At 41.1% G+C, this 15,232-nt stretch overlaps 1 protein-coding gene across 1 annotated transcript; it reads left to right on the top strand.

Annotated features, from left to right (window-relative positions):
• The first annotated feature begins 1,558 nt into the window (after nucleotides 1-1,558).
• ATP5PF (ATP synthase peripheral stalk subunit F6) lies at nucleotides 1,559-6,641 on the top strand. The gene is made up of 4 exons (XM_072397957.1): nucleotides 1,559-1,705; nucleotides 3,836-4,023; nucleotides 5,684-5,808; nucleotides 6,535-6,641. Exons 2-4 carry the CDS (start codon nucleotides 3,854-3,856, stop codon nucleotides 6,561-6,563), a joined length of 324 nt encoding a protein of 107 aa, XP_072254058.1. The 5' UTR covers nucleotides 1,559-1,705; nucleotides 3,836-3,853; the 3' UTR covers nucleotides 6,564-6,641.
• Nucleotides 6,642-15,232: the final 8,591 nt, after the last annotated feature.

Below are 15,232 nucleotides of genomic sequence, written 5' to 3'. Positions count from 1 at the left end.
GGGGAGATTTCTCTTTTATTCTTTGTTTTAGGTAATCTCCCTAAGATTTCTCACTCACTATTTTGAGTTTTTTCCTTGCAAAATATTATTTACTATTAATATTATTAACCAAGATTTATATGGCGCCAACATATTACGCAGCGCTGTACATTAAATAGGGGTTGCAAATGACAGACAGATATAGACAGTGACTCAGGAGAGGATCCTGCCTGGAAGAGCTTACGATCTAGGAGGAGGGGGAAGTATATTACAATAGGAGGGGATATGGAGTGGTGGAAGTAGTGAGGTTTTAGGAGACAGAAGAAGACGGATAGGTGAGTTTGAAAAGATGGGTTTTAAGGGTTCTTTTCACTTTACAGACAACCCTTTTATGTAAGGTAAAAGTTCTATTTGTTTTTTTATTAAGTGAAACATCTTTTTTAATTTTTTTTTAATTATTTTAAAGGGTGCAGCACCCCCTCCTAATTCTCGATTACCTAGGCAATTAACCCCCCAATTGGTAATCCCGAGTGTGACTCGGGGTGGATTTTCTATGTCAAAAGTGGTAATCCCGAGTCACACTCAGGGTTGCTAAAAAACAAAAAAATAAACCACTTACCTTGTTTCTTTGGCGTCCCCTGGCATCCTTCTCATCCTGCAGGTCCTCTGGCGGCGTCCTTTTTCGATCTTTTCCTGGCGTGTGGAGAGACGTTCTCCGGGGTTTCCCGGTGACGTCAGTGCATGTGCTGGTTCGTGCGGGAGGCGTGGCAGGAAATTCAAATAACTTTGTATTGGATCCAATAAACAATAACTGTATTGAGTCCAAAACAAATAAATCCTTATATAATATATATATATATATATATATATATATATATATATATATATATAGATATATATATTACATGCTACTGTACAGTTAGATGTTTCACTTTTTTTTTAACAGATTTTTGTTTTTTTTATTTAAAGTGTATTATTTAATTTATTAAATATAGGACATATTTGGGTGAGTTATGCCTAAGAATTATAAGCCTACAATTATAAGCCTGGGTCGGGTGGCATAGGAAGAAGAACCAGGAAGAAGATGGCGGCCCCCATGGTGCCAGCCCCAAGATGAATGCCGGAACGCGGGACTTGATGGAAGACACCTTAGGATCGATTGACTGCGCTGTAGGATTGAAGGTAAGTGGATTTTTTTTTGTTTTGGGTGAGGTTTGAGTTTACTTTAAATGAGCAGAAGTAGGAGCAAGCCGAATAGGACAAGGAAGTCCATTCCAGACAGTCCGGGCAGCTCCAGGAGAGGCGTAGAGAACGCTGCCCCGAAGAGCTTACAATCTAGGAGGTGGGGGAAGTCTCACACAATAGGAAGGATTTACCATCACAACAGTCATCAGGACAGAAAAGGTGACTCTTCCAAAGACTGCATTAAACATTTCATATCAATATCATATGTTGTGCCTATCTATACACTTTATTTATTATTAATTATTATTTTTTTTCTGCTGGCACACGACAGGTTCTCTTTATTGTCAATAAAGATTAAAAGCAATGTTACAGTATGTAGAGAAATGACCTATATCACGTGAGTCAGTCGCAAACCAGCTGACCCTCCCTTCAAGGTCACGTGGGCGGTGCTCTGCTTTGCGTGTCTTACGTCGAGCGTCATCAGCGTGCTGCAGGCGGTGATAGGACAGCAAGGTGACCGATTCTTCACGTCCAGGGAGAGGTGAGTGGCGAGGAGCCGGTGACCGGGGAAATGCCGGGATACATGGGCTGCTCTCTTCCTTATAGTATTGCCTCACAATGGTGGCCTCAGTACGGGTTTATTCTATGTATCAGAGATTAGTGTGCGGCGAGGCAGCCATAGTTATCAGTCACCGGGCAGCTGTCACTGTATGTGAATGGGCCCGGGGGAGAATCCTGTCATACACACCCATCCCCCCTCCTATTGTATGATGTTCCCCCACCTCCTAGATTGTAAGCTCTTCAGAACAGGGTCCTCTCCTCCTCCTGTGTCACTGTCTGTCATTTGCAACCCCTATTTAATGTACAGCGCTGAGTAATATGTTGGCTCTATATAAATCCTTTTTATTAATAATATTTGCTCACCTTACATTATATAGTCTGTGCCCAGCACTGCAGGAAGGCTATAGGGGTGATTGTAAGGCCCCATTCCTCTAATTACCCTTTTGTATGGAATCTGCCCCTGCTATGTTCCACAAATGCCCCCACCCCCTGCAGATGCCTCACCCACCCCCATGTGCCCTCTGTGTAGATGTCACCCCTGTGTGTCCGGTCTCTGGGTGCCAGGTGCACTTTGTATCATTGAAACTTATGTGCGGACAAAACCCTTTCTCCTACCCTGCACTGATTACATTTCATTAATATTATTATTACATAGGATTTTTATAGCGCCATCATATTATGCAGCGCTGTACAAAGTCCATAGTCATGTCACTAGCTGTCCCTCAAAGGGGCTCACAATCTAATGTCCCTACCATAGTCATATGTCATTAATGTAGTCTAAGGTTGATTTCTTTTTGAGGGGAGCTAATTAACATAACTGCATGTTTTTGGAATGTTGGAGGAAACCCGCCCAGACACACATGCAAACTCCATGCACATAGTGTCCTGGCATGGATTCGAATCTGGGACCCAGCGCTGCAAAGAGCAGAGTGCTAACCACTGAGCCACTGTGGTGCCCACATAATATATAAATGATATATTACATTTTTCATATTGCCTGCCTTGGCTATGGTTCTTCTGGGTTCAGCAAACTGGGGAGGAGGAAGGGGTCGGGTCTTCTCATCAGATGCTATTATTACCTTCTGCATCTAATTGTAACTCTTCAATAATGTTTGCATTTTTTTTTTTTTTTTTTATTAAAAGACTCCACAGGTCTAATAATGCTGTAAGCGACAAGTTAAAATATTCAAAAATGCAATTAAGGGATTGGATATTCTGCTTCCGTAAAATGAATTACAAGAACCATGTATGCAGTGTTTCTTAGCCAGGGTACCTCCAGAGGTTGCTAGGGGTCCCATGAGCAGTTTGCGCCTCTCAGATCAGTATATCTGACACCGGCTATCTGTAGGGGTGACATTCTTCCCACTGACTACCACACTAATGTACTGCGAGCTCTGCATATAGTAATTATAGGAGGGGTTCCCTGAAGACTGGAAAGTTATTTTAAGAAAGACTGCTGTAGGTTGATCCACAGACCTGGGAATATTGGTCACAGTTGTAAGCTATTGTTACTTTTTGCATTTCTTTTCTCACATCCTTACTTAACCTTCCTGGCGGTAATCCCGAGTGTGGCTCGGGGTTAATTTTCAGTACCAAAAGCAGTAATCCTGAGCCACACTCGGGGTGGAATTGCCAGGGAGTTTACCTGGTAAGCAGTGCCTGGCATCTGCGTCCCCAGCATGTGAAGGTTGGGGATGCAAGGCCAGGGGATGTCGGCCGGGCATCTGCGTGCGAGCCTGAGGCTGGGGGGCTGGACCAGGTGGGAAATTTAAAATGATAAATATTTTTAAATGTACCGCTTTTACGCTTAAATATACTTAATATACATAGCACTAAGGAGGTTAAGAACTAGAAGACCAGACGCCACAAGTCTGGCAATACTGTAAGTAGTTGGTTAAAATATCAAAAAATTCAATCTAGTTGATTGGAAATTTTGCTTAACTTTTCTAAAATAAATGTCAGAAACCATATGGACTGATAAAGGTTGCTGAGATCTTAAAGACTGGGGTGCAACCTTTTCCAAAACCTAAAATAATAGAGTTAATGTCCCCTTTGAGGATTACGGATGAGTTCCCTCTGTTTCTCTTCTCAAGGATCTTCTGTTTTCTAGGTGAATCGTAGTGACATCATGGTTCTTCAGCATCTCTTCCGCTTGTCCTCTGTCTTCCGCTCTACAATCTCTGTTCAACTAAGAAGAAACATCGGACTGACAGCCATTGCATTCAACAAGACCAAGGAGCTTGACCCCATTCAGAAACTGTTTGTGGATAAGATAAGGGATTATAGAACAAAGAGCAAGTGAGTATTCTCCCAGTGTTTGCTACAATGATTCTTTAGAAAGCAAGGTAATTGATAATAGTGGTCATAAGGCCAATCCTTGGTAATGGCAGCCATCTAGTAAAATACTTACCTGGAACTCTATTGTACCTTTCCATTAGGGAGTCCCAGATTATGCCCAGCTACTACCAGGAATCTGCATGCTCAATCTGTTTTTTCTTGTAGTTGTTGCCCTGATCTCTGTCCTCAAAGGCAGCGCAGTGCTGGTAAAGGTCATAAATGACAGTCACTATCGGGTGGGGGGGAACATTTAAAGGACAAGTGTGATCAGTAAGTTTATCTTTCTTTTCAAAATGATCAGTCCTTCTTATTGATAACCTCATCACACGCACGGCTCCAAGACTTTTCTGGAGCCGCCCTGACTCTCTGGAGTAGTCTTTCTCATCCTGATCGGCTTGCTCCTACTTTCTGCACATTTAAAGGAGCACTCAAAACCCATTTTTCCAAACTCGCCTACCCGTCGTCTTCTGTCTCCTAAACCCTTACTACTTACCCACCATTCCATATCTCCCCTCCTGTTGTGTGTTGCTTCCCCCACCTTATAGATTGTAAGCTCTTTGTGGCAGGGTCCTCTCCTTCTCCTGTGTCACTGTCTGTATCTGTCATTTGCATCCCCTATTTAATGTACAGTTTTCATAATATGTACAGTTTTCATAATATGTCATAATATGTTTTCATAATATGGTGCACCCAGACAGGAGGGGCTGGGGATAACACTGTCCTCAGTCTCTTATGGGGAAAAAAATTAAAAAAAAAAACCTTCAAGGACAGCGTTGATGAGGAGGCAAGTATTTCTGGTTTCATACCTCTTAGAAAATGGATAAAATGATGTGCATACAGTAAATAACCATACTGATTGAGGTTGGTCTGTGCAATAATTACTACTTAAAGAAAAAGGGCCAGTTTCCTCTTTTTTTCCTCATAATTATTATTAATATTATTAATAAACAGTATTTATATAGCGCCAACCTTTTATGCAGCGCTGTACGTTAAATAGGGGTTGCAAATGACAGATACAGACAGTGACAGAGGAGCAGAAGAGGACCCTGTCCAGAAGATTTTACAATCTAAGAGGTGGAGATTATGTGTTATTCTGTCCTGAAATGAACCTATTGCATGCTGGGATTGATTTGTGAGAGGCAGGAATATGCACAGACATCAGCTTTCAAGCAAATTCACTGGTCTTTGTAAGCATTAGACTGAAAAGCACTGTGTACAGAAAGCTTTTGAAATGCATGACAGCTGTCCAGAAACTTTAAAGCACTTAATCCCCCATATGAGGCTCATTAGAACATTACCTATAGCTATCAGGGATTGTTGTGGCCGGCCCCCATATGGGAATCTTAACACACAATGGGCCATTACCTATAGCTGTCTGAGATTGTTGTGGTCGTGCCTGGGGTTATGCAGTAGAGCAGTATGAAATTCAATGATCTTTATGGTCCAGATTTCAATATACAGAGTTACTGAGCTATGAAAAGTGTATTCCCCTTGGTTTTTGTAGATCACTGTATTCTCATTTAATTTACCTTATTGCAGATGTACTTTGAGATCGGGTTTTTAACATGTAACCTAATGTTTGGATTTATTTAAATTAAATTGATAATATGCTTTGTTAAAGGGCAAGTGGAGGTGCAGTTGATGCTGGTCCTGAGTACCAGAAGGACCTCCATGAAGACGTCAGCAAACTGCAGAGGTTATTTGGTGGAGGAGATTTGGAGAAGTTCCCAGACTTCAAATTTGAAGGTTGGTATGATTTGTGCTGTCATTCATTATAAACTTTTTTATTGACACTGGGGTGCAGGTGGTAGAACATTGGCATTGTATAGCTGAAACAATCTCTTCAATGAACCCTGGTATTTTTATTCTCTGACATAGACGGGAATCCTGGGTTAGCTGGGGACCCGCTCAGGTCTCTCGTGGCTTTCCATGATTTGTAGCTTTTACTCTTTCTAGATTTTTTCTAACTTCCTTGTTCCCAGGGTATGTTGCAGGCCTGTCCCATAAAATATTTCAGAAAACCTCCTGCCTTCCCTAAACACATGGAAAGTATGGGGAGTAGAGAAGGAGTGAGGTGCTAAGTTTCTCTTCACAGAATTGAAGTGCTCACAATGCAGTAATAATATTCTGGGCATTTATTACATCTGTTTTAGATTGCTAGAATGTGTCAGTATGAGGTGAAGGCAAGATAAAGTAACTATTATAGATGGTTGTTGCTGTCTTGCTTATGGTACTACTGGGTCACTTTTAGTTATATTGCCTATGCTCTCATGCTTCCCCTCATTTCATTGCTGCCAGCAAAACCAAAATCCCCAACATCAGCTGCAGTCAAACAGTAATAATTAAAGCCATATGCTTGGGCCAAACGACTGGCCGCTCCACTTATGTATTGTCATATCATAGAGTAGGACACATGTTAATTTATAGACGTTATATAGTACTCAGTTTTGTTTTGTTTTTTTTTTCTTTCAGAACCAAAACTTGATGAAGTTACTAAATAAGCTTTCCTTTATATCTGAATACGGGTGTCATCGTTCTCTCTGTTCCTAGTAAATTAATAAACCACTTTTGGTGATACATTTCTGAGTGTTTCTGCTTTCTTTTTGGGTGTTTGTTTACTTCGACTGTTGTCCATTCATGTTATATATACACCACATGGCTTTGGCTTACATCACACATAACCAAAATATGTGGCCTCCTCAACGTTTCCTTCGCAGGAGAATACAGTACCTGGATCGGTAGGCTCCACGCAGTACTGGTTGGCCATGGGGCACCATCAGAACTTGGATACCTTTCATCTCAGATGTTTTAGAAGTAGTAATGAAAAGTATTGACTATATATTTAAAGGTTCTTTTATAGCCCACCTGAACTTTGTTTCAATCTGCAAAATACACTCCAGGTACAACAAAACGAAAGACGTATAAAGTCTTCTAGTTCACTTTAAAAAACAAAAAACAGCCAGGTCCTCTGTCAGCTTGCTGCATAAAATAACCCTTGGTCTGTTTGTAAAAGCAGTGATTTCTCTTAAGGGGTTAAGTATACATATTGGTAAAGCTCATGTGTAGTTAGAAATCATCTGCATATTAATGAAGTTTCGTCACATAAAGCATACGCAGTAACAAAATATCATTTTCTTTCTCTGTTAGATGCACATTTCCCAAAGTTTATCCCTTTTAAGGGCCATCAAGTAAAACCTTTTTATCTGCCAAAAATGCACTTGGCTCCTAACTTCGGTGTGCTGACCCCCCAAGTTGTCTTTAGCTAAGCTACGCAACTACAATAAGATCTAGAAGAGCTTACTTGGATACTAGAAAAAATGTGGGGAGTACACCGGACATCTCTGAACTTATGGCAAGGCGAATGGGTGTTTTTCACCTATCAGATCCAACTAAACATTTCCAAGAGACCAGAAGTGAGCAAGTTGGAGAAGTTCAATGTTATGGCTTACATATGCTTTAATGTAAGGAAGCATAAGGGTCATCATGACAGCCGCAGGATATGAAATCCTCAAGGGCTGAGTGTGTGTTTTCTTCAGGAAATGCTTTTCGTGCATGTGTTGGGACTGAGAGCAGGTGAAACTAAACAGTTTATACTTGCGTGTCCCATTGCAGATGCCGCCATCTTTTTCCTTCTCATCTTCCTAATTCTTAGGCTGCATTGATTGGCCGTGCTGGGGTGATGTAACTTTAGCCCAGGTGTTCATTCAGTAAAGCTGGGCAGCTCAGCGATGGTAAATGGAGCAATCAGGCAGCTAAGAATTTTTTTTGCAGAAGAGACATTATGTATCCCTCTCTGCAATAAAGAGCTGGTCGCAAATTTTTTATAGTGGAACTTTACATGAAGCATTATATACATAAATACTTCTTGATAATTCTCATGAATGAAATTCTTCATACAAATCCATATGGAAATGAAGTTGATGGCCAGAAAAACAGCACCAATAACGATAGGTGGCCAACCATATTTGGTTTTTCCTCCCAGCTGTGAGCAGCTCAGTGCTTTTGTTTTATAGACTTTGTGCTATACGTGGAAATTCTTCACCACGTCGGATAGAGCACCATGATAGGCAAGGATAAAGTTAAAATGGTTGACTCACTGTGCAGCTGTGAATATCAAGACATTTTCACATCTCACCATGTCAAAATCATGCTAAGAACTGATGACAGGTACACATGGTTGGAATAGATGAAAAGTTAGCAATATATAACTTTCCCCCATATTTAGCCTGACGGCTCTGTATATTTTATTCCGTCCAATTGAACACCAGATCTGAATAACTTGGTACATTATAAATAACCTCATCATAAATTTGTTTTGGTATTGACAGTGCATGAGCTGTACTATGGAATGCGAGTAAATTAAATTTGGCACTAGAATTCCACATCACATATTCCAAGACCGTACTTGTTGCAGACTATACAATGCTGATGTTACACATAGCAGACTATACTTATCACTCAATGTGAATGCTTTCACTCAGTCATTCCCAGAAGTTCATAAAGCGATATAAGATGATCCCTGCGAAGTGTCTAACAGTGTATTTCTGGAGGAGATAGCGTGCCGGGAATTGCCGCGTCATCTGATAGTTCTGGTTTAAAAAAAAAATATAGAGTGGGAATTGTTACAAAGTGTTGCAATATTAATGCTGGGACTTGTAGTTATGGCACTGATAACAGTGGTGAAAAGATCAGTCCTGCTGATGTTTTTTCATTAGCCCTAAAAACTCTGTAGACCTTATAAAATTCTCCACTTTTCTTAGTTTTGCTAAATAAAACATTTTTTTTACATTTCCTTTTTTTTTTTTCTAAATCTCCCAAAATACCTGTTAATTCCGCTGAGCTGATGATTTGCTGTGCTGTCTGCTTCTACTGATTTATCAGCATTGTTCTCAGTCCTGGTAGTCCTATCCTAGTGACAACACTGCTCCTCCATATCATTAATATTAAACAGGATTTATATAGCGCCAACATCTTACGCAGTGCTATAAAATAAATGGAAGTTGCAAATGACACGGATATAGACAGTGACATAGGAGGAGGAGAGGACTCTGCCCAGAAGAGCTTACAATCTAGGAGCTTGTGATGATAGATACAAGGGGGTACTGGGAAGATCCTTGCTTTGCCCAGAAGAAGAGAGTCACACATTTATCAACACACATTTATCAACATACTCCCCCCTGAGACTGATGCACTTGGTACAGCGTAGTTGCAGCTTTTCTAGACGGTTCAAATAAAAAGTCCTTTGGTTGGGCTGCAAACCAGCTTCCAGCAGCATCTTTGACGCCAGAAATGTCCCTAAAACGTTGCCCCTTCAGGTGTTTCTTCAAATTTAGGAACAGATAATAGTCAGAAGGTGCCAGGTCAGGTGAGTAGGGGGGATGGTGGACCTATTGGAAACCCATGGTGTTCAATTTGGCAGCCACAATGTTGGACGTGTGTGCAGGTGCATTGTCCTGCAGAAAAAGGATCCCTTTGGTCAACTGTGTTCCACGGTGTTTCGTCTTAATTGCCTCCTTCAGCTGGTCCCGGAGGTTAGCATAATACTGTGATACTAGAGCCCTGAGGTAAGTAGTCCACCAACAGAATACCATCTTTGTCCCAGAAAACGGACGCCATGACTTTTTTGGCCGAATAATGGGTTCGGAACTTTTTCGACCGTGGGGACCTGCTGTGGTGCCATTACTTTGACTGTTCCTTGGTTTCGGGATCATAAATGTGGAGCCAGATTTCATCCTCAGTCACTAACCTAGCCAAAAAGTCCTTTGCAGCGTCTAAATGAGCCAAAACCGCTTTGGATGCTTCAACTCTTCTTTTTTCTGATCACAACATTTCGGCACCCCCTTCGCTGAAAGCTTGTGCATGTCTAGGATAGTGGTGATAACAAACCCAACACGCTCCTGTGAGATGTCAAGTATCTGGGCTATCTTTTTTGTGGATTTTTCGCCGGTCCTCAATAATCAGCTCATGGACAGCATCGCAGGTTGCCGGCTCAGTTGAGGTTGGGGGGCGCCCACTGCAGGGCTCATCTTCAATGGTGAAATGCCCAATCTCGAAACGAGATATCCAGGTTTTGACAGTGCTGTAGGAAGGACACTTCTCCCCCAGTGTTTGTGACATCTCAGTGTGAATGTCCTTTGCTGACTTTCCCTGGAGAAACAAAAACTTCATGATGGCCCGTAACTGCAATGACGTGAAACTTGCTTGTGCCTCTGCCATCACAGCTTCTCACTAAAAGAAAAAAACAGTTTTAAGAATCACAAAGAGCTGATATTTTCACAGTTACATACTAAGATATTATGCTATCATATGCCCCCACACTCTTTTTTCTATTTCATCTGAAAGGGGGCAAAGCCAGGAACTTCTCAGCACCCCTCCGTACAGTACAGTGGATGAATGTTGCCTTGGGACAACCCACAAGGGAAGCCTGCATGCACAGCTCAGTGGAATTTGACAGCTGGGCGTCGAACAGTCAGGTAAGAATTGTTATTGCAAGAAGGGACATCACCTGCAATAAAGATCTGTCTAGTTGCCAGTTTTCAAAGTTAGATTTTAGTTAAAGCAGACCTCACTAAAATTTTTACTATACATAAAGACTGTGAAGCCCCTTCCCTTCTGTCGCCTCGTTGCAAAGCCTTCTGGAATACCTTTGTCATGCATCCCGGGAGGCTCCTGGCTGCTCCTCCTGCGCATGCCCGATTTCAGGCATGCACGGAAGGAGTATTTTCCTACACTGAGGGGAAAGAAATGCTGATCCCAGGCATGCTCAGTGAGATTGGCACTCTTTTTTTCCTCTTTACAGCAGGCTTTGTCACCAGATCACTCGCCTGCGCAGTGTGAGATCAGGTGAGGTAGCCAGACGAAGGAAGAAGACTGACCAAAATAGCGGCAGCCCTTCCTCGCGCTGGGAGAAGGGGAGAATTCCAGGTCCTGATCACGAACATCTCCTGCGGGATCAAGGGATCTGCGGAATTAAAATAGGTGTGATTTATTTTTTTTTTAGTTTAGTTCCGCTTTAAATTAACTTTACAAATCAACTGCAAGGGTACATTCCTGAAACAAAGGCACACATTATTATCATTAAAAAGATGTCCCTTAGATTCAGTCGTGTGACTCTGCCTAGGTTGAGCATATGGGGTGTACAAGCAGGAAAACACCAAAAGCAGAATGCACAAAGTTTTACACAGATTTAGGTTTCAGGGTTCAAAGCATGTACTGGACTGATAAAAGTGAAGGAATCCTGGGTAGTTAGTACAATATTCTGTGATGCTAGCTAAGCTTAAAGTGGAACTAAACCTTGTTTACACTCATCTGTCCCTGTTCCGTCGTGGGCACCACCCTCCTTTTCCTTCTTCTCTTTCTTGTTTCCATCTTCGGCCATGCTGATAGGCTCGGCAGGGATGATATAACTTCCTTGCAGGCCTGCGGGAGTTCATTAAGTCCTGGCAATCGCAGGAGGAAGCCAGTATGTTCTGAGTATCCAAGCTACCAAGCCATTCACAGCTCAGCATATCTGACAATAGAAGGAGGTGATCAGGCAGGTGAGTATTGTTTATTGCCGAAGGAAAGCACCAGAAGCAAAACATACCAAGTCTAGATTTTTACTCAGAATTTTATATCATGTAAACCCAATAGATCCAGGGTAAAGCCCTGGATAAAGCTGACCCTTAGTTTTGTTTTTGCTTCTTGCACACCCAGTTCCCTATTAAAGCCTAGAGCTAAACTTGGCCACCACTGGTGGATAATTGTTTCCGTTAACTTTACTTGAGTCTCTGTAACAGTCAGCATTACAGAAACTTCTATGATTTTGTTCTTTATCTGGTCCTGGGTTCTGCAGAAAGCCCGCTAGCAACATGACAGTGAATCAATACAAACTAGCAGGAAGTCTCTTAGCGATCCTGTTGAGGATGACAAATGGCCACTGGTAGTCTGGCCCATTGTTCCTAGTATTGGATTCGTTTTTGAGCCTTTGGAAGATTTGATTGCTGGACCCTTGGTATGAAGATTAACTTCATAATCCGAAGCATACTAAACATATCATAGAAAAAAATAGAACATGAGTGGGATATGAGGCTAAATATTTCCCTTGTGATATGTTGGCACTGTACTCATATATTCCCCTTAATTAGGCCTCAGAACTCTACAATATCATTTGGAACATTACGGCACATATTCCACTGATTTGAAACAGTTTATTTTGGAAAGTGTATTTCTGGCTGACCTTATTTTCCCCTAATGGTGATTGATATCTCCAGCAGTGTGGTGTGTCCATGGGGGCCAGGTTTGCTCCCACATACACCTACCTTTATATGGGTTGGTGGAAGAAGGAGTGCATTCTTGGAGATGCCAAACCCAATCAATCCAATATCTATTTTTTTCTACAAATATAGGTGAATAAATTCCCATTATAGATCATGAAACGTGTAAAAAATTAAAACTGGAGCTTTATTTTTAAGAAACAGGTAACATGGTAACTATTTTGGTCCAAAGTTTAGCAGATCCTTTGTGATCCACAAGATCTCAGTACAATCATATTGTAAACTGTCCTTACATTGCAAATCTGACTTCCATGAATCCTTCCAAGAAGCCTTACACAGTATTAGAGCAATTCCAAAAAAAAACGATCATAAGAGCTCGATGCAAATACTCCACCCTAGTAGGATTTCAGAAGGAAGCACAAGACAAGAAAAGACAAATTAGGTGGTGGTGGTGGGGGGATCTGTAGTAAATGTAGTAGGAAATGCATGCACTGTGTGAGTAAGGCTACGTACACACATCAGATGATTATCATCCAGTTATCACCTCAGGGCTGGTATTGGATGAGATCTGATGTGTGTACAGCGGCTGTCTGACGTTGTTCATGGATTCGTCCTGGTGGATCCACGAACGACGAAAGACGCAATGCAAGTGAAGAAGTGCCGTTCCAATGTTCTCCCCCTCCCCTTTCCATAGAGCAGAAAGGTGCTGTATGTACAGTGCTCGTTCATGCTTTGTTCAGTGTTTTGTCATTGGAAAGGATTGTGAATTCCAATAACAAAAATCTAACGCTTACGTGGCCTAACTTCTAAAATGTGAAGCAGTTGTTGCTTGATGAAGTGGGACAAATTACAGATCAAAAATACCCCAAGCCATCACCTTTCTTCATGCCCAATGGGGAAAATAAAAAGTCTTAATGCCGTTATTTTTTATATACATAAATGGAACATGGAACTATACCTAAAAATTTACAATGCTAACAAGCAGGTTGTTTATTGCAGAGGGAGAAGCAATGACCCTTACCTGTTTGCAATGTTTTCTGAATGCCGGGTGTCATGGCCAACCCCAGGCTGCCGGGGATTAATTTACTCCCATGCACATGGATGGTGTGTAATGAACTAGGGCAACATTCTTACCTTAAGGAGAAAATTACTGAGGAAGAAACTTGTATTGTCATTTTAGTGCAGTTTATTAAAAAGTATTTTTATTCTTCCCCCACTCATACCATAACCTTCCTGAACCCGCTCTTCCCTTCCATAGATTTCGACTTACTGGGAATCAAAGGACCTCTGTATTATGTTTTATTTTTCTTTTATATTTGATGGCTACCTGTCTTCTTCCATGCCCACACATTAGAGTCTTGAAGGCTTCTATGAGCCTCTGTCCACAGACAAATATAGACAAACCCCATAAAAGTCTATAGGACTCTAAAGATAGACGGGAAGGAAGACAATTAAGTGTCAGATGAATTGCAGCCCTTTGCTTCTCAGTATATTTGAATCTATGGAGCAGAGGGGCTTTGGAGTAAGTCGGGGGTGTGTGTGTGTGTGGGGGGGGAGGGTAAATCGAGGAAAATAATGTACTTCATGTTTCTGAGTATTAATAAATTTGGTGGTTGTTTTCATTTAATTTTGAAGTTATCAATTTTATGGTCCTGGCAAGAACTCACATAACTTGTGATTAGCACTGAAGTTCACATAAATAAAAATGACCATGACATGAAGATACAATAAGCTCTTTATTTTGACTCCCACAATCCTGTGAATGTATAATAAAAAAATGCAAAAAGTTAATTTTTGCTACTTAAATTCCAGCTTCTGGCCCCTTTTCTAGGTGGAGCTGGTGTCACTGGATCTGTTTGGGGCATAATGGGAAAGATGGGCATTCCAAATATTGCAAGAAGCACTTTGCATGATTCAGGATTCTACGTTTTTTATTCAGCCACTGGGGTGATGCATCAACCTCTTTATTAAGTGTCAAGCCAAAAACTTTTTTTTTCTAGTTTTGAATAAGAAAGACAAAGATTGCAGCTGCTGCTGGGTTTTTACTGCTATCCAGGACTCCATCGGATGATCACTTGATTTCTTATAATCACTATTAGATCTAGTCAGGTTCTCTGAAAGTTATATTTGCCAATTAGAACTTAGAATTAGAAAAAGCTAATTTAGCTGACAACAATGGGCCTGATTTATTAAAGCTCCCCAAAACTGGAGTGGATACACTTTATCAGTGAACCTGGGTGATCCAACAAATCTGGAATGGATCTGGTCAAGGATTGAAAACATTTGCTAACAAATAGCAAATTACTTTAAAAGGAATCCATTCCAGGTTTGATGGATCACCCATGTTCATTGATGAAAGTGTATTCTCTCCAGTCTTGGAGAACTTTAATAAATCAGGCCCGTTGGAGAGTCAGGGAAAGAGGGGGAAGGGTTTGGTGGGCAATAAAGGATATTTTGATATGAGACAGTATTTTCCTTGATACAAAGCTTGCAGTACCCCTTTAGTTGCAGTAAGTGTCCCTAAAGGGCATTCAGCAGTCTAAATCTTGTCCAAGGTTTTAATCTAAGTGACAATTGCAAGCAGCAGCAAACTATACCCAAGGACATATCACTGCATTGCACATTTAGTGTTGAAACGTTGTATATTCATTGGATATTCGAATGAATCACATTGTTGAATATATCATTTGATTCACTGTTTTACTTGAATACACTGATTTGTCTATCCGTGTCATATCGGTGTCATATTTGTAACACTAACAAGCAAAATACGGTACTGTTTGTTCTGTATAAAATATTCTTTAATATTATTACATTCTTTATTACTAAACCCCTCTCCCTCCCGACCCCTTGTATCAAAAGAAAAGCTTTGTTCTTTGTAAAGGAAATAATAATGCACACCAATCAGCCCCAAA

Source organism: Pyxicephalus adspersus, chromosome 1 (assembly GCF_032062135.1).
Source record: "Pyxicephalus adspersus chromosome 1, UCB_Pads_2.0, whole genome shotgun sequence".
Lineage (NCBI taxonomy): Eukaryota > Metazoa > Chordata > Amphibia > Anura > Pyxicephalidae > Pyxicephalus > Pyxicephalus adspersus.
Note: the sequence above shows the minus strand (reverse complement) of the source record. Positions and strands in the feature narration are given on the sequence as shown.

Bases quoted from the DNA above. Each gene is read 5' to 3' on its own strand.
- ATP5PF (XM_072397957.1), top strand. From the start codon at position 3,854: ATGGTTCTTCAGCATCTCTTCCGCTTGTCCTCTGTCTTCCGCTCTACA. The intron at 4,024-5,683 runs GTGAGTATTCTC...GCTTTGTTAAAG, and splicing joins GATTATAGAACAAAGAGCAA to GGCAAGTGGAGGTGCAGTTG. The intron at 5,809-6,534 runs GTTGGTATGATT...TTTTTCTTTCAG, and splicing joins CCCAGACTTCAAATTTGAAG to AACCAAAACTTGATGAAGTT.